Raw genomic sequence first — 25,936 nt, forward strand, 5'->3', positions numbered from 1 at the left:
ATATGTGTTTGCGTTTGGAGGTAGCGACACAACGCGGGGGGGGGGGAGGGGATCACACGAGACTGATCCCACCGAAAGCCCTCTCCCAAATCCCAATAATTAAGTCAAGTAAACTCTGACTGCGGCATGTTGATAGGAGGAGGGGGTGGGGAGTTGCTGTAGCCCAGATGAAAAAGACTAGTTTAAGCAAGCCATTACGATGATGATGGAAAAGCAAGCAATTCACGGAGCCGTTTCTGTTGCAGCTATAAGGAGAGAGGACTCTGCTCTGTGGGTGTTGCTGGGCTAAGGCAAATGAAGGTAAAAGAAACAAGGACCGTTTTGCTTTTCCATCTGCTTGGCATGCCAAATAGCTGCCAAACCCATCTTATTCCCTGCCTCTACTTTCTCCCTCCTCCCAGAGTCCCTTAAGTAGCAAGCTTACTAGCAGCCAGTAATTGGGAGTCAGGCACCTATGCATATACACAATCACCACCGGGAAAAACATGCTCTCTCTTGCTCTCTCTCTCTCATATAATACAGACTAAAGATCAGAGCACTCACCGTCACGGGCTTCCTCTCCGCGACTGCAGTTGCTGCATATGTGCTTGATCTCCTTGCCTATGTGACAGTGTATCACAAAAGACACGTTGTTGTTGTTCGTAATAGGCTCTTTCAGTGGCTTCATCCTCACCAGATAGAAAGCTCTTTTTTTAGGCTTCTCTTCACTCTGGTCTGGAGAGGAGCCATCCCTGCGGCCGGAAAGGGATGAAAAGGAAAGCATCCCAGGCTGCTTGGTGTGTGTGGAGTCCGCCATCCGCTCACTTTCGCCTTAGCCTCTCTCTGCCACACACACACACACACTCTGTCTCTCACACACGCAACTCTCCCTCTCACACCCCCATCACACACAAGGATTAAAAGGGGGAGGGAGGGGGAGAGAGAGGACAGGATGGGGGAAGAGGCAGAGAGTGAGAGAGGAGGGAAGCGTAGCCGAGCCTTGAGTGACCTATGTGACCCCGCTGCCTTAACCAATCAGAATGATTGGAGCTGCAGGATGCTCTTCTCCAACCATACCTGTGTCACCTCATCTCACCTTGCAAAACAAATGCCACACATACTCACTGGCAAGCCACAAGAGCCCTCCTTCTCAATTCCCCTCTATGGGGCACAAGCAGAAGGCAAACACTGGGCTGCACTCTTCGACCCACGTAGCAGTCTTGTTTTGTCTTTGTCCCACAATTTCTAGTATTTTGTATTGATCTATTATCATGGGTCTGAGAGGTGCCCCCCCCCATAAACCAGCTACTTTTTGCTGAATTTGAACAAACATCAATCTGTGGAAAACCCAAATAAAAAATTTGTCCCTCTTCTGAACTGGTCCTACAATTGCTCCTATACAGGAATTTGCATCCCCCCCCCTGGGAGCTCTCACCTCCTTTCCCTGCCTACCCCTGAAGGATAATTCTTTCAGTTTTCCAGGCATGCTTAAATTTATTTTATTTACGTTTCCCTGTTTAGTGCTCATATAAAAATTGTGATCAAATGAAATACTGTATGTGCAAAGCATGTGTGTTGGAAGGGTCCTGGCTCCTTTTGTATATGTCAAATGATTTTCTGATTTAACTGCTTTCTGGTTATTTGGTTTTCTGATTAGCTTGGTTTCTCTTTTTCTCTGATTCTGACTCTCTGCCACGGGTACGCAGAGCTGATGACCACATGAAAAGTGGACTATTGGTTATAGGAAGAATAAAAGGGAAAACACAGGGTTTCAGGGGTCTTTCCTCAAGTAAAACCCAAGGCAAAAATCACAAGTGGGAACACCCAGCCCTGGACCAAATTGAAAATGAGGCAAAAAGGTATGGACTTAAGGGAAAGTGTGCCTGGGCACTAAAGCCACATTTTTCAATTCCTTTGTGTTCTCCACTGTGGTCTCATTGCTTAAGCACCAGCTTTAGCAGAGGGAGCCACCCCACTTAAGCGGTGTGGGAGGACAACATTTCTCTGAGTGAGGTAGACAGCAAAGTGACAGACAAAAGATTGGACTTGGCTTAGGTCACTTTGTGATGGCCACTGGTGGCGGGGAGATCCAGCCTAGACTATAAGTATCCAAGGGAGATACTGCAGCTCTTGGGGTCAGCTGCACTTTGCAAAAAGGGGTGATGGGAATAAAAAGAGGGCATTCATCCCAAGATTAGCAGTCGGCAAGGGATTTGGAGAGTCTGCTCTTCTTGGTGACCCCTGGGCGTCATTAGCCAGGGAGGGAGGATTCCCATTTTTGAAGAGCTTGCCCCGATGTCACCAGGCCCTGCCAGCCACTATCAATGGGCATCGTTGTGAAACACTGGACAGAAATAGCCGTTTGTGTGTTTTAAAAGATAGGCCACAGAGGATGCAAGAAGAGACAAGAATGCGCAAAGGCCAAGGGAAAACTGGCATTGCTGAATACAAACAACAGAGGAACGTTCCATTATCTTATACTGGGATAAGAAAGTTGTGGTTTTTTTTAAAAAAAATGAGTCACAATATTGAGTAAATGGAGTTCATTTTTCAGCAGAAGTTACTGGAGCACTTAAAAAAAAATCAGGTTGCATTGTGACAGCAGAAAAAGCAGATTTATGCAACTATACAACTCCTCTCCTCCAGCTTTAATTAAAAACTGCAATCTGCATATGTATTAAGAATTCCAAAGACCAACTGACAGATGCACATCCAACCAAAGATGAGGGTTTTTTTTTGGTGGGGGGCGGGGGACACCAATTCAGGAAGCGAAACCCCTGAACAATAACTTAATCATGTGTTTAATTGTCCCCCACCCCAATTGACTCATCAGTTTTGCTCATAGGGAATGGATGGCGACAGAAAACTGCATTTAAGGTGCTAACTTTCACATTACTCAGTGCAACATCTAGCATCTTGTATGCTTGCAATTCAATTGACAGGACTTAACTTTCTAGGCAGCGAATGTGCTATTATATTTTAAAAATGTTATACCCTGCATTTCCCAAAGAAGAAACTCAAGATGGTTCATTAAAAACAACATGAAAGCTTGGAAAATACCATTACGACATGAAATAATTATTAACGCTGGAGAGGGATGGAGCATATTTGATTCAGGAAGTGTGAAGCATGGGGAATGAATGTGTGGGGGGAATGGTAGGGGCATGTATGAAAAATAAACAGAACGGTCCATTGGGGCAAACATCTGTTATGCATGTTAAGGGGGGGGGAAACATCATACAGGTTTGGGGGCATTTGGTGTACAGTAGTGGCTGTAAAAGGGGGTAAAAGCCTCAGCGCCTAGGGCTTGCCGATTGAAAGGTCGGCGGTTCAAATCCCCGCGGCGGGGTGCGCTCCCGTTGCTCGATCCCAGCGCCTGCCAACCTAGCAGTTCGAAAGCACCCCCAGGTGCAAGTAGATAAATAGGGACCGCTTACTGGCGGGAAGGTAAACGGCGTTTCCGTGTGCTGCGCTGGCTCGCCAGATGCAGCTTTGTCACGCTGGCCACGTGACCCGGAAGTGTCTCCGGACAGCGCTGGCCCCCGGCCTCTTAAGTGAGATGGGCGCACAACCCCAGAGTCTGTCAAGACTGGCCCGTACGGGCAGGGGTACCTTTACCTTTACCTTTTAGTGGCTGCCGAGGTCATATTAAACCAACAAATGGCAGGGGTGGAGGGAAGAGAGAATAAACTTGCTTAACAATGCATATATATTATTGTGTTGTGGTGAATATAAGCCCATATGAGCATAAATAAGAACATGCAACTGCAAGAACACAATGTCTTACAAATGGGAGGGACATTTGTTTTCCTGTGTGCCAAAGGAGGCCACAGAAGAGGCAAGGCTTATGGGTGGCAGGGATCACACCATACAAGTTTTCATAGCGTCAGGTGTGGACATTGATATTATTATTATTATGATAAATAATAAATAAATTTGCAAAAGAAAATATGAGTAGATGGCTATGTTCTGTGGGGTTTGAAATAAATTCAAATGAATACATTTCAGTCTGGACTGGACTGTAATCATGTCCCTAAAAGGGAAGGAGGAAAAAGCAAAACAACCACAAATCTAGTGAACAGATTGCCCCTCTGAACAGTGCTATTTTTCTAGAAAAAGAGGTACCGGAACTCACCACGAACGCCTCCCTCATTCTCTTAGAGTGGCAATCGCGCCCACCTGAGAGGAGCCAGAATTGAGTTCCAGTGAGTTCCGGCTGGGGGGAAAAAGCGCTGCCTCTGAACCTGTCCTCAACAAGAGAGAATGTCTACCACCTGGGGCAATCTGGAAGCAGAGAGGCTGCTGTGGAGGAAGACTTAGGTAGCTCTGCAGAAGGGAGTGGAGCCTTTCACAGAATCTGCCTACACTCTGCTTGACTTAGCACCAGTTGTCAATCACGTAGCACTAAATTTCCCCCTCAAATTAGCAGGAACATAAAAAATAATAATAGACAAGTCAATTTCTACTCTATGAATAGAATGCTGTTTCTATTTGTGACCTTTGGTTGGCTAGAATGCAAAGCACAGAAATAAAGGAAAGACATTTTTGACAGTATAATTAATATATTCTCTGGAAACTCACTCCCCCTCTGAACAAATGTAAACCCTTTTGCACAGCATGAAAATGTATGTGAAGAGACTTTGGTGACAAAGGTTGAGGAACCTTGGTGGAGGGTAGGATGAGATGCTGGAACACATGTTTCCTCTTTGGAGAACATTTAGGTCCTTGCAAAACATAATGCCCACAGCCTGCTATTTCTGCCCTGCTCCTAACTTACAGTACAATCCTGTACCTGTCTACCTAGAAGTAAGTACAACTGAGTTCAGTAGAGCTTTTATCCCCCAGATAATCAGCTATAGGGTTGCAGTCTCACCTTTCATGAATGCATGTTAGGTGAGCACCTACACATCATTAGAAAAGAGAAAATACATCACCGTAAAAAAAAGGACAAAATGGAATCAGATTTGCATAAAAGTTACATATGCAATTTTGAATGAACACAGGTAAATGTAGAAATAGTTACTATAATTTAAACAGAAATACAATGCATCTCACCCTAATGGGGAAAGCTGTGACCCGGTGACCTGTTTGGCTGCTCAGGTGGGTTGAACATTCACTGGATTGTATTCAACCAAGTTCTTCTCAGAGTAATCCTAATAAAATTTGTGGACTCGACTACCTTAGCTATGTTAATTTTAATGGGTCTACGCTGAGCTGAATTTAGTTCAATACAATGTTTTGAGTATAGAGCATAGAGGAGGGCAACCCATGGTCTGTGGGCTGCATGTGGCCCTCTGGGATCTCTCCCAAACCCCAATCCCTGCCAAAAACTGGACTCTGAGGTTGAGATGGGCACTCAGCTTGGAAAGTTTTACAGTGGTACCTCGGGTTAAGTACTTAATTCGTTCCGGAGGTCCGTACTTAACCTGAAACTGTTATTAACCTGAAGCAACACTTTAGCTAATGGGGCCTCCTGCTGCTGCCGTGCCGCCGGAGCACAATTTCTGTTCTCATCCTGAAGCAAAGTTATTAACCCGAGGTACTCTTTCTGGGTTAGCGGAGTCTGTAACCTGAAGTGTCTGTAACCCGAGGTACCACTGTATAGAGATGAAGGCAGAACTGGGAAAGAGCCATGCCTGCACAAGCAGAGTTGAAGCTGCTGCAAGCAACACTCTTTCCCATTTCCCCCCTTCAACTCTATGTACTTTTCCAGGGTCAGTGCAGCTCTCAAAAGTTGAAAGAGGAAACTCAATGCCTGCAACAGGGGGGGAAAAACCAGTGGGCTTTTCTAGGCATAGCCCTTTCACTTCTCTATGGTGTGGATTTTAAGGAGGAGAAGGGAAGGGAATAACGACAGAAAAACTGGTTCCTTTAGTTGCTCTGCTTCATATTACCAAAGGAAAACTGTTTTATTCCATCTATTTCATGCTTGCAATGCCTGCCTTGCTTTCAGGGTGCCAAACAGAAAAAAAATAGTGCTACTTCATTTCATTTGGCAATGGCGGAAGAGTGGGGGTTGTTGAAATAGAAGGTTTATTTGAGAAAAAAACTTAAGGAGGGGCAGAAGGGGAAAGGATAGAGGGAAAGAAGGGAGGGAAAGGTAGTGTAAGAGAGTGAGAGAGGGTAGTCCAGACTGTTATTTTGCAGCGGGGATTAAGGTGCATACTGGCAAATTCAGGTTGCTTAGTTAAAGTGGATCTGGCACTCTCACACAATAAGCACACTTCCAAAATGTTGGACTTTTTGCAGTGACAGGAAAATGCACTGGAAAGTGAGGGGAAACAATTGCTTGATCTGATATCGTACAACCTTCCCACAAACAAATCAGAATGCATGCAAATCACGAATTAATTCTCAGTATACAGGTCCCCCGACAGCAAACAGAAAGTGAATGTGAATGAGTGTGGCTGTGCATGTGTGAATGGCCTTGCCTACTGCCATGCTGCGCCCCCCGTGTATCTCTTATGGCGGGGAAGGGGAGGAGATTGCTCGCTTCTGATATAGAGAATATGGTCAGATTTTTACTAAACTGAAGTTACCAGAATGTGGGGGAAAGAAGGTTTACCATATAACTGCTTGAAGAATATTGATCTCACAGCTGGGGAGGGGAAACAGCTGCACATGACATGCTTTATACATATAAATGTATGCTTAAAATTATACAACATCCTCATCTTTAAATGCTCTCTCTGCATGACTCTGCAGGCAACGTGAAAGGCATTGGAATTCAAACCAAACATCCTGAAACAAACCCTATCAAAAGCATTAACCATGCTTCAATGAGAATGTTGATGCACTTCCAGGTCAATGAAGCTTATTCTAAGCAAAACATCTGGACCATTGTAAGACAAATGCTTTTTACTTTTTCTTCTCTGCAAATTTTTGGCTGACGTTTTCACTTCAGTTCCTTTCAAAATTGAAGGGTGGGCAAATTTTACCCTGTGCCTGGCTGTTTTGCCGATATATGGAATTGTGGTGTAGCTCAGGAAGACTGGAGTTCAGATCCCTAGCTGGCCACAGAGCTTTCTGAGGGGTTGTTTTAAGGATAAATTAGGTTATCATTATTTATTCTATTTATGTTCCCCCTCTGCTCCCAAAGGAGCCCAGTGTGGCAAACATATCAATATTAAAACATTTTTTTTTATAAAAATCTAAAAATAGTTTAAAAGTGATTTTAAAAAATAAATAAAAACAGGTTGCCAGAAACTGTCTTTCAGCCAACAACTGCCTGGGTAAACCCAGCTGTTTTAAAATTCTTCCTGAAGCTCAATAATGAGGGGACAGATGCACCTCACCAGAGAGAGCATTTCACAAATGAGGAACTGCCACTGAAAAGGCCCTGTCATGAACTAACAAATGCAGCCACAGCACCACACTGAAGAATACTAAATGCTGCAGGTACAACAGCAGGCTTTTCAAAACTGAACTTGAGCAGTGATATCTAGTGGTATCATTCTAATTAAATTAGTGGTACCATCAGGGCTGGACTCTGGAGTGGAATTTCAGGGGGGGCCCACTCAGAAGAGTGAGCAGAAGGGTCTCCCCAGTGCAGAAGGGCTGGTTTACCACATTCAGAAGTAGGCGAATTCACTATCTAAAGATCAGGGTTGGGCGAGGGGTGGGGGTGGGGGAAGTAGTAAGTCCAGAGTCTAAAATTACCTAACTTCACCACTGCATTAAATAATTTAACAAGTTATCTGCAGAAAGCCTCAAGAACGCATCTCAATGTGTGCTGTTTCTATTTTCTAATGGACACAGATTCCAGGATGTTGGTCTTGAAGAATGTGGCGGATAGGAGAAAGAGTTCCATATATGATGGGGACAAGTCTGTAGATATTAGGTGAAGAACACACATTTCCTAAACAACTATTTATTTTCTTTGGTGTTTGCTGCCCAAAGCTAGGTGGTTTAGTGGGTTGAATGTTAACACCTGCAAAGGCTTTAAATTTTTACTGCACTCTCCCTTTAGGCAAGCTTTTGGAATGACATGTGCTACAGATAAATTGACATATATGTAAATGATGCTCAGTCCCATGTAGGCTGCAATATGCTTGCATTATATCATAGTTCAACATTCTCTCTCTCTCTCTCTCTCTCTCTCTCACACACACACACACACACACTCCCCCCCCAAAAAAACTTGGCTACTTCTCTAGTTCATCAAACTAGTTTGAATAAGTTTTTGTTTCGTTTTTTTTAAGATCAGATCCTGTTTGGCTTCACACCATGAAGAACTGCGTATAGAGGCCTGCAAACACATCGTCACAGAACGAGCTAAATACTTGTGATGTTATCAGCTGGACACAGATCCATGCAGACGCCCGTACACCATTTATTCTGCACAGCTGAAAATAAGAGGTGCATGCATGACACAGCAGAAGCTGGTACATGGTTGTGCGTTTCCAAGGGGAATGCCAATGCCTTGGCCTTCTTAAAATCCAACTAATCATTTTTCTAGGAACCTCAATTAAGAAATGTCAGAACCCATCAGGGATTAATAGCATAGGAAAGCTGATAGTAGCTTGTTTTAGCCCTTGAGATGATCACGACGCTCACCAAAATGCAAGACTAATACCTTCCCTTGATGAAGCCAAATGGAAATTAAGATGTGCATCAATTTGTAACACTGTTGTAGCTCCTTCTCTGCAGCTAAGTAGGCCTGGACCTTGCTGTTATGTGAATGGGAGACTGGCACACGAAGTCATCCTGAGCTCCTTGTATGAATGTTATACACGTAGCAGGTAAACACATTGCTGCATAAGCCCTTTGCCCTTGCAATACTGCTGCCTATTTACAGTATGTGCTATGAGGGTGAAATTGGTTCTTAGCAAGATTTGCACATCACACACAGACAGTGGCTGCTCACATGGCCAGTTCAAATGGGCGCCACTGGACTAAGTAGTTCCCACGGATATTTGCTCTTCCCTACCTATGCTGACCCTTTTAATTCTCCCAGTCTCCTGTGTCGTTTTTTGGCGCCTCTCAAGTTGTTGTCCCCCACAGCTGAGTCATACAATGGCCTAATGTGCCTCACATCAGTGGCACCACTAACTTTTCAAAGCAGTTGGCATGGTTTGGTAGAGCAGCAACTTCAACCTGGATCTCTCATATCTCACCCAAACCTTTCTTCTGCTGTAATGCTGCTGCCTGCCACATTGAGGGAGGGAGGCAGTGATTTTCAGAAGCTACAACTATAGCCTAATTCAGGATGCCTCTGAACTCCTGGTTCACAGAAGCCACTGCTCTATCCTCCAACATCAGCTGTAATTAGTTGCCAGCCTTTCTCAAGTGATTTGGCAATTATAAAGTATACAGCTGCTGCCAGCATGGCGCAGAGGGTACAGTCCCTGCCTGTGTATTTTAAGAAAGAAGGGACACCCACACAATGCATAACACAGAGAAACAAAAGGCAAGTGCTTTTTGGATACAAACTTAAAAGTGGCACATTTAAGAAATAAGCTATAGTTAAAAAAAGAAGTCAAAGCAACGTATTGCCGTATGTTAAATAATAACACCATTGCACAAGCTCCTAGATGAGGTTTGCTTGTTCTCTTTCCCTTCGCTGCATGCCTCATCACATCTAACCTCTGGGGTTTTGTGAGACTGAAAGTTACCCTTTTATAGAACATGTAATTGAATAGAGATTTCAAAAGAACTTGCTTTCTAATGGATGTCAACCGGTTGTGATTAATTCCTTCTTTCAGCCTGGCTCTGCTCACGCTCTCTCTCCACCCCCATCCAAACTAATGTTATTCTAAATAAGTAAATAAAGAGAATTTAAGGTCTAAAGAGACAAACTGCTAAGCACTGCTGCTGCAATCTGTATACATCCCTGGATGAGCTCAGAACAAATATATTTGACATGAATAGAGGCTGAGCAGCAGTATTAATGCTTGACGGACCAATCACTATCTTTTCAAACTGAATTTCACCCCCCCCCCCATTTCTTTTATGTATGGTTAGAGAAAGAGATTGTACAAAAAGTAAATGATAGTCATGTCAGTCCATAAGAAAAATCATTTTAAGGCAGTATCTTTATTAGGCCAGCCAAAATGTCACAAAATATCCCCAGAACTCTTCATCATGAAAACTTACCACTTGCATGGAATATGTTCTTTATACTTTCTGAACAACAGAACTGCAATCAGGTTCTAATTTTTTTAAATAAATGCTATAAAGATGCTATAAAGGGTGGGGAGGCCTAAGTTTACCCTAGCAGGGCCAACCGAAGTAATTTTCATATTGAAATTTTATTATGATAAGACTTCAAGAGCCTTTTAAAAAATAAAAAATAAATGCATAAGTCATAACCTGCGTAGTGTAGGGTTAGATTTTGGACTGGGAATGAGAAGGCCTAGAGGAAAGGCAAAAAATTAAATGCAATACTTTTTTAAAAAGTGAAACAGAGCAGTCCAACAGCCCAATCCTATGCCTGTTTACTCAGAAATAAGTCTCATTGGTTCCAGGGGCTTGCTCATCATAAGAAAAAAGGGTAGAGACCTTTTCCTGTTCTATTGCTGTTGTCACAACAGAAGCTGAAAATTCAGGAAATGGGCCTGGCATTTCTCTGAGGAGGGCCAAGTTCCCACAAGTAAGGCTCCGACAGTATGATTGTCTGCAAGAGGAAGCTAAAAGAAATTCGCAGAATATTGTACTGACAAGTCATTTTTAAAAGCAGAACACTATGGTCTAATTCACTCTAATTGGCCTTTTCATTCCGACATTTGTGAGACACAGATCCTGAACACATGCAATAACATCACATTCAACAGCAGGGTGAAAGGCAAAGCGACAGCTTTAAATAACACCCCTGCCTTGTGGAAAGCTAAGCAAAGAGGGAGGGAGAGGGGTTTGGAAGCTCCAAAGCAGCTACAAATCTGGCCACAACCAGTTCAACATGACAGAGGGAGATGTTACAGTACACACCAAGAATTTGGTTTTATTGACTTCAACGTTTTCTCACTGAATGCCTCTCTTATAAGGGCTCTGTATATGTATGGAAAGGACACAGACTCTATAGTATATACTCTGTTTTTACATAAAATTCACTTTCAGATAAAAACACTACTCAGAATGGCCTTCCTTTCAACAAGCAATTAACCACATCATATTTCAAAATATTATTGCTCTTTCATTATTTGAAGCTCTCAGGTATGAACACACCATCCACCTGAATGTATTAGCATTCTATAAGCAGTGCTTATATTTACAGTGAACACCATTTATGCAATAACCTACCCAGGTTTTTAAAATGCATGGTGCCTTGCAATGAGGGGTGGGGAATCAATCTATTTCTCCATTTCACAGGCAGCTATAAAACAATTTCACTTTAAATGTAGTGGCATTTTTTACAATTCCATTTCTCCTTTGAAATAATAAGAGCTTGACTCACCCAGCTATGGATGTGTTTTCCTCCTTGCTGATATTTAGCACAGCTGTAACACTGTAGGTAGTATTAGGTCACATGTGCACTACACATTTAAGACGGTACTTTAAACAGCTGTGCCTTCCCCAAAGGATCATGGGAACTGTAGTTTGTTAAGGTACTGAGAATTGTTAGGAGAGTTGCCATTTTCAGAGTGGTTTCACATTGAATCCCTATTACACAGGTTCAGAAACTTCAGCTGGTGCAGAATTCGGCAGCCAGGTTGCTCACTGGGGCAAGACGGTTTGAGCATATTACACTGATCCTGGCCCAGCTGCACTAGCTGCCAATTAGTTTTCAGGCCCAATTCAAAGTGCTGGTTTTGACCTATAATGCTTCCAACAGCTCAGGACCACAGTATCTCAAGGACTGCCTCTCTCCATATGAACCTACCTGGATGCTGCCATCATAATCTGAGGCCCTTCTTTATATGCCTCCTCCAGGAGAGGTCTGGAGGGGAAGCAACACAATTGTGGAATTCGGGTGGCACCATTATACACCTTTAGGTGCCAGGCGAGAACATTCCTCTTCAACCAGGTCTTTGACTGATTAACATCCCATATATTTTTAAATGTGTTTGTGTGAGGGGGGCTTTTTGGATTTAGGAGAGGGATGGAAAAATAATACTGGATATTGTCCAACCACTGTGTAGAAAAAATGGAATTGGATGTTAATCACTGATGTTAAGAAAGTGATGAGTTGTTTTTGACATTACCCAGAGAACAGTTTGATTCTGACCTACAAGCTGCCTGTATACCAGTCAAAAGCAAATAGACCATTGCCATTAATTATGAAGGCATCTCCAAAGTATGCAGAACTTATTCTCTGGAATAGAGAACGAAAGAAAAGACACCCCTGTTATGATGGGAAGACAAAACACAAGCCTGCACATTTGATACGTCCAAATCAAAAGCTGCCTTTAACGGTGTACCACATCCTTCGAAAGAACAGAGAATCATGAAGATATGAGTGGTTCTGCTTCACATGGGCTTATGCAAACATTTTATGTAGTTCCATGCAGGTTTGGAAACAAACTCACAACGTAGAAACAGTTTCAGCATTTTACACGCTGAGGTAGGCCACATCCAGTGGCTGTCATGTTGAAATGAAGCCGTGTTTCGATGGAGGAAAACCTTAAGGTGTCCTGCAGGTCTTCAAAACAGAATATGTAGACAATATGAAAGCAGCAGACTTTCACAGAGAGTGAAGCTCCAAACTATGGATGACCTTCAACAAACAACTCTTCCTCACCTTGTGTACTGTTGTTGCTAGATCTGCTTCAGGAGCCAATTTGCAGCTATCGACACCCGCTTCCCTATGGTTGGCCTCATGCCACTCTGGAAACATGTTTATGAAGGAACCAGATGGGTCAGATTAATGATATGTTTCCATCCCATAGTTAACACTGCACAGCCAGGTGGGAAGGCGGTGTTTACTTGGGATGTAACCACGTCTCTCACCTTGCCTATGTTTTCCCTTCCTAGATCATTATGTTATGGAGCGGCATTGGATTGTGCTGAGAGGAAGAAGCTCCGGACTATTTTGGGATGATACACAGTGGCGCTGAGGCGGGCCTACTTCTCCCATTATCATATTTATACTGAGAAACATGTGGCAAACAATACATGGATCTTAAAGCATCAACTCTAGTCACGCAGCATGAAATTCTCATATTCATTCACATTCCTGCCCCAAATGGTGTCCAAAAATGTGACTAATTCACAGAAAAGTAGCATTTGTGTAAGAATTTGCAAAGCATCCCTGAGTGAAACTATGGCTATGTACACACCATGCATTTAAAGCCCTCCATCCGAATCCTGGGAACTGTAGTTTGTTAGGGGTGCTGTGGGGATAAACTACAGTTCCCATTATTTTGGGGGGGAGAAAAGTGCTTTAGATGTATGATGCGTATGCAGGGCTCTTTTTTGGGCTGAAACTTGCTGGAACTCAGCTCTGGCACCTCTCAGGTGGGTGCCATTGCCATTCTAAGAGAACGAGGGAGGCATTCATGGTGAGTTCTGGCACCTCTTTTTCTAGAATAACAACACTGTGTGTATGTAAGCCTTCAAAGGGCTGCTCCTCAACAGATCGCTCTATGCTTTCTAAACCAAAGGTAGGGGAACTGCAGCCCTTCAGATGTTGTTTATCATAGAATCATGCAGTTGGAAGGGACCCAAGGGTCATCTAGTCCAGTGTTCCCCAACCTTGGGCCTCCAGCTGTTTTTGGACTACAACTCCCATCATCCCTCGCTAGCAAGACCAGTGGTCAAGGATGATGGGAATTGTAGTCCAAAAACAGCTGGAGGCCCAAGGTTGGGGAACACTGATCTAGTCCAACCCCCTGCAATGCAGGAATCTCAACTAAAGCATCCATGACAGATGGACATCCAACCTCTTCTTATAAACCTCCAAGGAAGGAGAGTCTACCCACTTCCAAGGGAATCTGTTCCACTGTTGAAAAGTTTGACACTCAACTCCCATCAGCCCCAGTCATCAGGGCCAATGGTCAGGAATGTTGAGAGCTTGTGGTCTACAACATTTGGAGGGCCAGAGGTTACCTATCCCTGTTCTAAAGAGAAGACCACCTGGTTGGTAGGAAAGGGGAGGTGGCAAGTGTTAGGGGCAGGGGGAAAGAGAGCGAAAGCAATGAGAAGAAGCTTCCATCTCAGCCCTGCCCTGTTACAGCCAGCTAACATTAAGCTGTTGACGTAGCAGGAACAGGCAGAGGTTAGGGTTTTGTAACAAGAAATGGAAAAGAATGTACTACTTAAAATATATATTAAAAAATAGCTGCTTTAGCTCCTTGAGCCCAATTCTTTGCTTGCAGCCTTCTAGCTAAAGCCAGCAGCAGAAGTGGTTCAACAAGAACAGTCTCTGAAAGCCACAATGTGAATTATGTTGTTCTCTTCATTGTGCAGTGTTGGACTTTGGCTGCTCTGCACAGTACACTAATGAGCTGAATTTAGCTATTTTGGGAAATTATATAGAATTGTGTTCCAAAGGGGCGGGGGATGAATTCTGGTAAAACAGAAAAACACTGGCAGCCTGGCATGCCCCCAAATCTTTCCAAAGTTTTTAATAATAATAAAAAAACCACGAAGAAGAAAACATTAAGGGTAGGGTCAGCTGTGTCTTTGCCCTTTGTTTTGTGATTCTGTAGAATGCAATGAGATTAACTGCAATGAAAAGAAATTGTCCCTTCACTGGGCTGATGACCTAATCAGATAACTGGCACTGCCATTTTTTACTAGGGGTGTGATAGAATGACTCCAGTCCCTCCTCATGGACAAGTGATCAGGGTTCTTAAAGCTGTTCGTTGTCCAGCCCACATGCTCAAAAAGTGACCCTGGCTGGGTGCAGACATAATGCAAAATGAACCCATAGTGTGATTGGTACTTCCAAACATAGAACAGGCAAGTTCAAGTTTAGAACTGCTTTTGTTTCCCACCTGCCCAGGAGTGAGCTTCAGAAGTTCCATCACTCCCATGCCCGTGATGTTAACAGCCTCTCGAGGCCAAGTTATGGTTCTAACCATGGTTTGTCAATGATCCAGATGTAAAAACAAATGAATCAGCACATAATGATTTGCACTGACATCAGCAGGCTGCACTGGAAGATGCTAGGCAAACAGCAGCCAAGAGATTTGTCTGGTTCTTACTGAGCAAGGTCAGCGCTGCCATGCAGCAGGAGGAAGCAACCTGATTGAGACAGCACCACAAGGGGAGGATAGATGCAGCAAGGAATTTAGTGGCGCTGTGGGTTAAACCACAGAGCCTAGGACTTGCTGATCAGAAGGTCGGTGGTTCGAATCCCCGCGATGGGGTGAGTTCCCGTTGCTCGGTCCCTGCTCCTGCCAACCTAGCAATTCGAAAGCACGTCAAAGTGCAAGTAGATAAATAGGTACTGCTCCGGCGGGAAGGTAAACGGCGTTTCCGTGCGCTGCTCTGGTTCGCCAGAAGCAGCTTAGTCATGCTGGCCACATGACCCAGAAGCTGTATGCCAGCTCCCTCGGCCAATAAAGGGAGATGAGCGCCGCAACCCCAGAGTCGGCCACAACTGGACCTAATGGTCAGGGGTCCCCTTAAACTTTTAAAAATGTTGGTCCTAGTGCAAGTAGGGGGCACCATTTGGGCTCTGCTTCAGGCTGAACGTCTTGGACAGGCTCCATGACTGAGAGCGCCCATCCAGCCTGACTGAGCTGCCACTGCCTGGCCATTTGTGATAAAGGCAAGCTTTCCCCTCCCCATAAAAGTGGGTGGCAGTTCTTCCCAGTGAGTTGCTTCACCAGCTGCTGCTGTTCAAAGCTAGGAGAAGTTGCAACCCAGCCGTAGGAGCCAACTCCTAGGGGCTGAGGGAACTTTGGCCCTACTCAATAAAGTATTTGAGGGGGCTAGGGGCCCCCAAAGTTGATGGGCATTGCCATTAAAATGGTGTGTGTGCACCATGTCATGTGGTTGATTGTGTGGTGCAGGTGGGAGTTAACCCCCCCCCAACATTTTATTCAAGTTGGCACCACTGGACCCAGCAAACACAAGTTGCTGTAGCATTATGAAAACTATATGGGTGAGGACTTGGTCAGCAATCTGGTTGGGAGACCAGTGTAAGCTGTGTCTCTGTATGTTTGATTAGAAAGAGCTCCTTGCATGTGCAGTGTTGCTGCTCAAACTGAAGGGAGAAAGCTATTCTGCTTCATTATACCCTGATCCCCAACCCAGTTAAGTCAAAAGTGCTTGGATATAAGCTGATTTATTCCTTTTACCGCAAGAAAGCCGACTTTGAACAGAATCTTTTTGGGATCACAGAGACCTACTTCCTGAAGGGATGTATTTAGGGTTGAGGTGCCAGTCAGCAGGTAAAGGCAGCAGGGCAAACAGCCCAAACAAATCCTTAGGAAGGAAGAAGGTAGGATAATGCCTCTTCAGCTTCCCTCAACATCCACCACTCCTGTTATAAAAGTAAAGAGTCTTCCCTCTTCTCTGGACCTTCTCGAACTGACTCACTCACCCCTCTTTTACTTGCGTCCTCCCACAAGGATTTGTTTCTGCCTAAATCTTTGTGCTCCCTATTCCCAGTCTAGTTTCAGCACCTTGCTGTTTCAGGTTCCCCCAGGCCAAGGAGAGTGGGAATTTCTCCCTCAACCCCCAGCCTGAGGACTGCTTTCCCTCATGGGGAAACTCTCAGGGACTGCCTGTCAGTGCTGGCAAAAGTGGATGAAGCAACCAACAGCCTTCCGAGCTCTGCACAATCAGCTTACAGCCACACCAAAGCCAGAGGTTTCTGTACTCACGTCTTTACACTTAGCTGCCCACTTAGTCACGCAGGAGGTAGGATCACACTTCAAGAGCACATTGCAGCCAGGCAAAAGAACTCAAAGTAAGCGCTTGGAGTGGCGTGGGGAGAATCCTGAGGACCAGAGGGGGGGGGGGAGAGAGAGTCCTGGAGGGCCAATTCTGGTTCTGAGGTTCTGCTTCCCCACCCTGGCACCAGTTTCCTTCTAGGCCCCATCCTACCTGCCAGCTTCCCTAGGTAGAGGGTGGCACCCTCAGATAGCTGACAGCTCAGTCCTGACATGTAGGAAGCTGCCTTTATTTCCACTGTACTCATCCTGAGTGTAATGCATAGAAGTTAAAACTGGGCTTGGACTCCTCTAACAAGAATCCTGATTGTTTCTGGAGACCCCCCCGCCCCCCCCCCCATTTTATTTTCAGACACTTCCACCACACTCTTAAAATACTATTTATTTATTACATTTTTATCTCAAACTTCCTCCAAGGAACTTGGGCTCCACTCTCCCATTTTATTTTCACAACAACCCTGCAGAGGTTAAGGTAGGCAGAGAGTGAGAGTGTGTGGAAATCTCATGCAAGATTGCACAGTGAGCTTAAAGGCTGATCTCATGGCTGAGGTAATTGAACTCCAAGTCTCCCCACTCGAAGTCTCTCTCACACACTAGCCAGTCACTGCAGTACATTTTTTTAAGTGAATCGTGTTGCAGCAAAGCCCTCTCATCTACCACCAATACCATCAATGGTACCATTAGCAAAAGGCAAAAGATTTATACCTGAAGAGAAACCAGTGTCTATCAATGGCACCACTAGTAACACAATATTGATTTATTTTCCTGTGATTGTTTGGTACATAAAGGCTACACATGCCCCCCCCCCCCCTTTTGATGTGTCCTCTAAATAATTCTGTTTTCCAGAGGATCATGTATGCTAGGACCCATCATTTACTGCATACCTCAGTTTGGGTCAGAATTGCATTTCCTGGTCTGCAAATCCTGGTTGCCAGAACTGTTCCTGCCCTCCATTCATTCATACATGCTGCGTTTGGGGCAGGCACAGGCAACAGCTGTCATGGACAACTGTGGCTGATCTATACAATCAGACAGAAAGATCTTGTAAATTCAAACAAAATGGATAAAGAACCAGGAGGTGGTGTTGAACAGCAGAGGGTGAAGGAAAATTCGACTCGATAGCAATGGAAATGAGTATTTTATCATCTTGCCTACCTGATTTGAAAGACCACAAAGCTTCTTTCACATTCCCTGGCTCTCCCAGCAACAGCTGTGCCTTCTGAAACTGAGCAACAGTCCCTTTAAGTGCCGTGCTCTGAAAGCACATGCATACACTACACAACCAGACTTGCAGTGCTGCCAGTCCAGCCCCTTCTTTTTTGGATTCAGCCGATGGGGAGCAGGAGAGGGAAGATGGCAAGTGGCAATTCTTCACCAGCTAACTCACAGAGAAGCCTGAGCAAAACAAATCTAATTAGCAGCCTCAAAAGGCACCGAGAGACAACGCAAAAGGGCGGTGATGTTTGATTTTCAACTTGTGCCTCTCCCCATTCCGATATACCCTATAAATAAAAGAAGTCCTTTTCACAGAACCCTTGTGGTTTCCAGACATGCCAGCTGCTACCCCCTTTCTCTCCCCCCCCCCCCCGGCTTTCTCAGTCACCAGAAAGAATGAAAAAAGTAATAATGCATGGCAAGTGTGGAAGCTGAGAGGAATGAGATTGCTGTACTTACCTCCACCAGGCAACGATTCCTAGCTCCTGGCAGAGGTCTCCAAGGAGCAATTCATTTTGTACAAAATTAGATGCAACCAGTTTCAGAAGCAGCGCGTGATTGTGAAGGGGGGGGGGGGCGGGGGAAGAAACCACAGGTCCAGCCTATTCACCTTACACACTTGCCCTTTCCCTGTCCAATTCCAAGGCTTTCTACTATAAATCAAACCTCCGTGTGGCTGCTGCAGCATCTGTCTCCTTCAGATGCATCTGCATGGAAATAGCATGCTACTTTCTTTGGGGTGTGTGTGGGGGGAATAAGTTTTAAATACAATTTGTTCTGCTTTTTAATATGCAGTTTGTCTCCTTCTGCAGGGAATTACTCAGCCAGTCACATGACTCAAAGTAGCACAATTATATAATTCAAACTGGGCTCAGGCTGTTGTGGGGAGAGGGGGGGGGGTTACATTCTGGGAAGCCACAATCGAATCACAGCAACATGGAATAGTGTGTTCTAATAAAGCAGGCTCCATGGTTGCTTTCACTGCTCCTTTCCATAAGGGGAAATCAAGGACCTGCACTGTTCAGCATCAACTTCACCTGCCCCCAAATTGGAGAGGAATACAAAAGACCGCAGGAAGTCCAGAAAACAACCAAGTTGGCTAAAACTGCCAGCTTTTGGGTGGAGGAACTGAGTGCTTCTTACTAGGCTGTATGTGTATTTTAAGATTTTGCACAAGTGCAATCTGGGCCTTCTTGACCGCAACTGTGGGCTCCAAACAAAGCCTGCCCTCCGAGTCATCCTCAAAAAAATTCATGGTGGGTGAAGCTTTGCACTGCCCAACACCTTTTCATTTATTCTGCTGTTGCTCCGCAATGGGGGAGGGGAATGTCTGCTGTTTTATCCTCACAATAGCCTTGCAAGGCAGGACAGAAAGAAAAGGTGGTATTCATTTTAAGTCCTATTCACAATAGAAGTAGTAAGCATGACTAACTTGAGGCTACTGGTTTCAGTGGGTCTAGTCTGACTACAACGTAGCTGAATACAACCCAGCGATTGTTCAAGGCTACAGTTTAAGCTTCATTGCTGAGCAGAAATGAACTCCGCTCTCCACAATCCTGACTCAAGTCTCAGCTCCTCCAAGTCTTCCAGAGCAAATGTTTAACTTCGCTGGATTGCACAGAATACTTCCACTGGACTCTGCAGTGCCCCATTTCAGCCGCTCACACATTTTTAACGCCTCTACCGAACTGTCAGCACTATTTAATTTATACTATACTTTGCTTATTAATTAGTGCCCCCTTTTTTGCCATTTGATCCAGCTAATGGATTTCTCTGTGCAATTGGCTTAATGGCTTTGATACTTAAATTAATTGATTGCTTTCGCTCTTCAGAGCCTTTCCCGAGGACATCGCTCTCCATAAAGACCTTACCTAAAAACCACTCAGCTGGTGGCAATACACTGGTAACCTCTTTCAAACACTTTGTAAGCTAGACCTGTGGTGAAGGAAATCTGGAGCAAGTCAAGAACTGTATCAGCTCTGCCCACTGTGAAATCCACGGATGACGATCCCAACAACCCTTTCTTCACAAAAGTAGGGAAGACACAAACATGGAACACAAGGACCCTTTGCGATAATACTTTCATTCCACCTACCCTATCTCTAGGGTTGAGTCGGGCTGTTTCTAACAGCCTAGCTCAGGCAAACTCGGCCCTCCAGATGTTTTGGGACTACAACTCCCATCATCCCTAGTTAACAGGACCAGTGGTCAGGGATGGTGGGAGTTGTAGTCCCAAAACATCTGGAGGGCCGATTTTGCCTATGCCTGGCCTAGCTCAGTGTCTAGAGCATTAGACTCTCAAGGTCATGGGCAAAAGATTCCTGCATTTCAGGGGGTTGGACTAGAGGACCTTCAGGGACCCTTCCAATTCTACAATTCTGTGGTTTTATGTTGCTACCTCTTCACTGCTGTTCCACCTCCTCCACAGTCACAGTGCTGCTTCCACTTCTCCTGGGTGCACTGCTACCATTTCTTCCTCCTTCCCAGCAGTGTGTGGAGCAGCCTCACCCACTGCCCATTCACTGAAAGTGGACTTTTATAGAACAGAATGGGAGGAGGAGGAGAGAGATGCTGGGGCTGCCTGTCACTCACTGTGACTGGAGGGGTGGGGCAGAAAGAGCTCATATACCCCTGAAGTCAGCCCTGCCCATGATTAAGGAGTTTCCCCTTGGTATACAATTCACAGAAGCCTTCAACAAGCCTCCTTCCATTACTTCCACAAAAGCCTCTAAAATAAAATCTACACAAATTACTTGTGGGAGCTGCATTCAAATTGCCTGTTCTCAAAACCTGAATCACATCACTCTGATTCCTATAGCTGTATCAATTATACTTAAGGATGCCACTACCTTCAAAAGCAGAATCGCCATCATGATGGATTTACTGTATATTGAAGCAAATGTTACCTGAATATTCTATATTCAAGAATGCAAGTACCCTGAGTGTGACAAGGCACGGTTGGGAAAATAATAGAATCATAGAATTGTAGACGTGGAAGGGACCCCAACCAACCCACCCACAGCCATTCTTGGGTGGGCTTAAACCACCAACCTTCTGGTTAACAGCCAGATGCACTGGCCCACTGTGCCACCGGGGAATGCTTAAATAGCTAGCTTATTTCTCAAAATGTTTAGGGGTATGCGTCCCCCTGCGCCCCCACAGAAAAAAGCACTGTATAGTCTGAATGTCATAAGGCAGTTTTAATATGGAGGACAACACTGAAACACTGGTTTGAATCCCCCCCCTTTCCTTCTCTTGCACTTAGATGGCAACTACCACACTTCTGAGAATTATTTCCACCCTCAACTTTACTTAAACTGACACCTAGGCTTTGCATGCCTAGTTTGAAAACTGTTACTGGTGAAAGTAAAAGCTATAGATAGCATTTGAATAATGACAAAACTATGCACCGTCAGCCATTCAAACTACGAGGGAGTAAGCTCTGCTGAACTTGTGATTCCCAGCAATATAAAAGCCATACTGTCTCTAAAAGGAGTTTCAGGAACTTTTGAAAGCTGATTTGCATCCCAGGAGAGAAGGGGGCAAAACAGACACACTGGATTTCACTTTTAATGACCCTGTTGCCTTGGAAAGGACAAGGGGGACAGGGCCAAAATGGATAAAGGAGGCTCAAGGTCATGTTACCCACCGTTCTGTCACCTACAGGAGCTTGCAAAGACTCTACTCTTCCATGAACTCCTCTCTGCTAAATCCCAACAACGCCATCATGCGAGCACACCCATTGAACTCACTGCTACTTATTTCAGATTAAACATGTGAAGGAAGATTGTGGCTGTCAGTGCCTGTTTCTCTCCCACAGCATGATGGGACATGAAGAAAAAGGATGACAGCAGCAGAAAGGAGGAAAGGTTGTTTTTGAATGACCTTCAGAAGGGATCTACATCAAGGCCTTTCTTTTGAAAAAACCTTCTTTCACAAAGGCCAGTTGCTCTTTGATAAATAAGCGTTATAGTTATGCTAATTAAACAATTGCTTAAAAAAATATTCCAGGGTGTGTGTGTGATTTAGAAATGGCTACCGAGGTGAACTGTAGCCTACAGTTATGCAGTGATGCATACGGCTTAACGGCCTTATAGGGGAACCCCCGTTTAGATGATAGCATGCTTTACTTCAAGGGGTATTGTTTGCAGTCCCAAACTCTTATCCATTCAAGTTTTCTAGGAAGCATGAAGATGTGGCTCTGGGACACCTTAAACTTCAGCAACCGGAAGGCAAACATATATAGACATTTAATTTTAACAAAGTAAAATTTGTTCTGAATTATTTTAACATGAAGCCAGGAGTGTCGGGGCGGCTTCTTTTTAAAGTTCTTAGAATGCCAAGAAACTGCAGCACATCACTGGTCTTTGCTAAGGTGTTAACTGCCTACTGATTAAAGATCATAATCACAAAAGGCAACGAAGCAGAGAAGGAACACACAAAATAATGAAACCGCTAGCAATAAAAGATATGCTCAATTGCACTACCCATATTGTTTGCTCTGAGTGGCTTTGTCCACCTCTTATATCCAGTCTGCTTAAACCAAATGCTATACACCGGTGAGACTATACTTTCTGTTCCTTTGGCAATCAGTAGCATGCATCTGTTGGTAGGGCATAATGGTGTCACTTAGCTGACCTATCATCTGCATTGCTGCAACATACCAGGAAGTGCAAGGAGGGGGCGAGGTCAGCATGGTGCAAACGTACTGGTGGAAGCAGCAGATTGGCTTCGCCGGTGTGCTTGCACCACACTGACCTCACTGCCGTCTCACACTTTCCCCTATCCCTCCTGGTATGCGGCAACAACCTAAGGTGATGGGAAGTCAGGCAAGCACCACTGCCCCTCTGACCACTGCTGTTTGCAACACTGGTGGGAGCTGTATGCTGCCACTCTGTTTTAGACTGCATAGCAGCCAAGTGGCCTTATATATCCAAGAGGCCATGCTCCAACAGAACGGCCCTCTTGATGGTGCTATCCATTCACCACGTCTGAAGAGAAAGTGCACTAAAAGAGGAGTTTTTGATGAGGTGCCCATCATGTTGCAATTCTCTTTCTTGGGAGGGAATTCTCTTTCTCATCTTTTTTTTTTAGTAAAATCAAACAAATTATTTGTTGGGACCAGTGTTTCGTGGTGGGGTCAAGCCATTAAGTCACATATAAGCATTATTTGTTAGGATAATTAATGTGCATTTTTGATGCATTTCTGCCCACTGTATTCAATTGTCTTATAGCACGGGTGTCAAACACAAGGCCCGCGGGCCGAATTCGGCCCGCCAGACCTCGTCATGTGGCCCGTGTAGCCGCCACCGACCGCCAGCCTTCACCTTTTATTCTCACTTTTTTTTTTTTTTACACAAGAAAGCCGCCTCTTCACCACATGCGCAGCAGCCTACAAGCCAGAGAACGTCTGCCCTCTAGCAGCGCCGGCCGTTCTACACAGGAAACCTCCACTTTACATAGTCCTACAGATACAACCGGCCCTTTGAGGGTGACCAAACTGCTGATGCGGCCCCCCGATGAATTTGAGTTTGACACCCCTGTCTTATAGTAAATCAGACTATCAAGCTCAGTACAGTGGTGCCTCGCAAGACAAAATTAATTCGTTCCGCGAGTTTTGTCGTCTTGCGATTTTTTTCGTCTTGCGAAGCACGGTGTCAGGAAAGTTTTGGAAAAGCTTCAAAAATCACCAAAGTCTTTAAAAACCTCAAAAAAGGCTACCACACCGCGTTCTATGAGTTGCTCCTAGAAGTCAAGTCGCAACTGTATTAACGGTGTTAAGAAAAAGGAAACAAACTTGCAAGCCCATAGGGAAAATCGTCTTGCGAAGCAGCTCAAAAAACAAAAAACCCTTTCGTCTAGCGAGTTTTTTGTCTTGCGAGGCATTCGTCTTGTGAGGTACCACTGTATAGCCTATTCTGGTAGATCTCCAAGGTCCATGGCAGGAATATTTCTGACAACAAGGGACAACTGGCAGGGCTGGATGGTACCTCAGGGACAGAATCACATTGCTTACTGGGATGGTCACAGTGAGACTGGGACGACTGGAGCACACTGGCAAGAGCAGTGGATTGGCAGTGTATCTGAACAACTCTACCCTTTCTATTGGCCTACCTACCTCCGTACTGCCCTGGTAAACAGAAGTCATGCTGCAGCCAGGAGGCTAGCTTGGCAGCCACCCTAAGAAGTGCTCCTTCTTTTAACTGGAAATGCTGGACACTGAAGCAGAGACTTTCCAAATGCAAAGCTCGTCCTCCGTCTCTGCACTGTCTCGTCTCCCCTTAGCTTTGCCTTTGGAAACTGACCCGCTAAACGCCTCATTTAAATCAATAAGACTTTTAGGCCTTAATGATAGTCTTTTACCAAATCACATCTCTTAATTGCTCAAATTTGGCCCAGTGTGCACAAAAACAAGTTGCTAAGCTGCTCGAATGTCAAAAAGATAGCAAGCGTCTAAATTTGAGGCTCCCTTTTGAGCTTGAGGCTCCAACTGGACTGGGAACAGAGCCTACCATTGCAATGCCGCCCCCCCCCTTTATATACATTCTCTCCCTGCATGATGAAATGGTCTAGAGTTAACCAAGAAGAAGAAATGAGAGGGGGGAGGAAGTAGTACACTACCTTAAGGCTTATTCATTCAATGTCAAACTGTGCATTAGTGTTAGTATTACATGCAACCAAGCCAGGAAATTCCGACAATATGTGCTTTGGGGATTAAATTATTTCTCCTCTCTCTTCACCTCAAGATGTACTTATTTAAACATATTCCAAGGCTGCAATCCTAACCCCACTTCCCTAGGAGGAAGACCCTAGGGAAATTACTTCTGAGTAGACATGGTTAGGATTGTGGTGTAAAAGCTTACTTCTGTCTGTCTGCCTACCCACCCACCCAACCCTACTGCTGCAGTACTTCATTCTGCCCATGATCTGTTGAAGCATTGTTCAAGCTGAACTGCCTCATGGAAGGTTGGAATTTGATGCAAGATCTCATTTCAAGGCTTGGGTCCATTCCTAGCTGTTAGGCAGTATGTTGAGGATACGTGGGTGGAGTTTTGATGTGAGCCGGAATGTTCCTGTTCCATTTTGTTCATCTGGCCTTGCATTTATTTAGGAGAGAGAAATCTAACCAAATAAGCTTGTTATTCCACCAATGAAGACTAGGCAACAATTATTATTTTTGCTTTACTTTCCTAAACAGGTTCCAAGCCACCTGCAAACATGCACGGATCTGTCTTTTTTAAATGGTATCCACAGTCAAAAAAATGCTTTGATTAAAACACACACTTTTTTAGTATTGTAATCCAATTTCAAAGTCCCACCAGGATAATCAGACAAAAAAAAATCTAAATCCAGCAGGCCAAAAATCTGAGAGATTTAGAAGGTCTCCAGCTTCATAAGGAAAGGTGTCAGGAAGAGAATAACCTGACTCCCCCAGGCCAAGGCAATCCATAATCTAGGTATGGCAGCCGAGAAGGCTTATCACCCATTCCTGCCGGCTGAACTTCCAAACAGGTCTTTTAACTTTGCTGTGAATCTTGACCCATAGCCTGAAATCTCTTTGTATCTTCCCCAAAATGTTGAAACAGCCCTTCTGGTGAGGGAGCACACAATCCTGCTATGGCCCATTTCCCCAATTATATGGCAAAGGGATGGGACACTTAACGTTCTGTCAACATTGACATGCTGGTAAATACATCCCAAAAGCAAGCAAAACAGACTTTTAGAATCACTCTTCTCTTAGGATTCCCTTCAAGTAGACTTAGCACTTTATGGCATGCCCTGACCCTTTAAGAGGCCCAAGGGGGGAGGGAGTTTCCTGCTTTCATTAAAGGAGAAGTGCAATACGAAGCCCTAGGATGGTAAGGGGCAGGTAGGAGCCACACAGGTTAAGTACCACAAGTATAAATATATAAATAATAAAACAGGTCAAGTAACAGAGATACGAGTAAAATAGGTCAAGA

The 25,936-nt window shown here is 44.6% G+C and overlaps 1 protein-coding gene across 7 annotated transcripts in view; it reads right to left on the minus strand.

Moving 5' to 3' along the window:
• Positions 1-25,936, minus strand: part of PHACTR1 (phosphatase and actin regulator 1) — a 251,629-nt gene that overhangs the window by 111,109 nt on the left and 114,584 nt on the right. Inside the window, exon 1 of one of the 7 annotated variants that reach the window (XM_028737718.2) lies at positions 18,435-18,539. The exons of 3 other annotated variants lie outside the window; for them this stretch is intronic. Coding sequence is in view for 3 of the 4 variants with exons in the window: in XM_028737710.2 (XP_028593543.2) it covers positions 544-796 (253 nt within the window). In the remaining variant the exon portion in view is untranslated. Of the gene's footprint in view, positions 1-543; positions 944-17,915; positions 18,041-18,434; positions 18,540-25,936 lie in introns of those variants that run through there. 3 more of the 7 variants (XM_028737714.2, XM_028737710.2, XM_028737715.2) reach the window with 3 other exon arrangements.

The sequence above is a fragment of the Podarcis muralis genome, chromosome 8 (assembly GCF_964188315.1).
Source record: "Podarcis muralis chromosome 8, rPodMur119.hap1.1, whole genome shotgun sequence".
NCBI lineage: Eukaryota > Metazoa > Chordata > Lepidosauria > Squamata > Lacertidae > Podarcis > Podarcis muralis.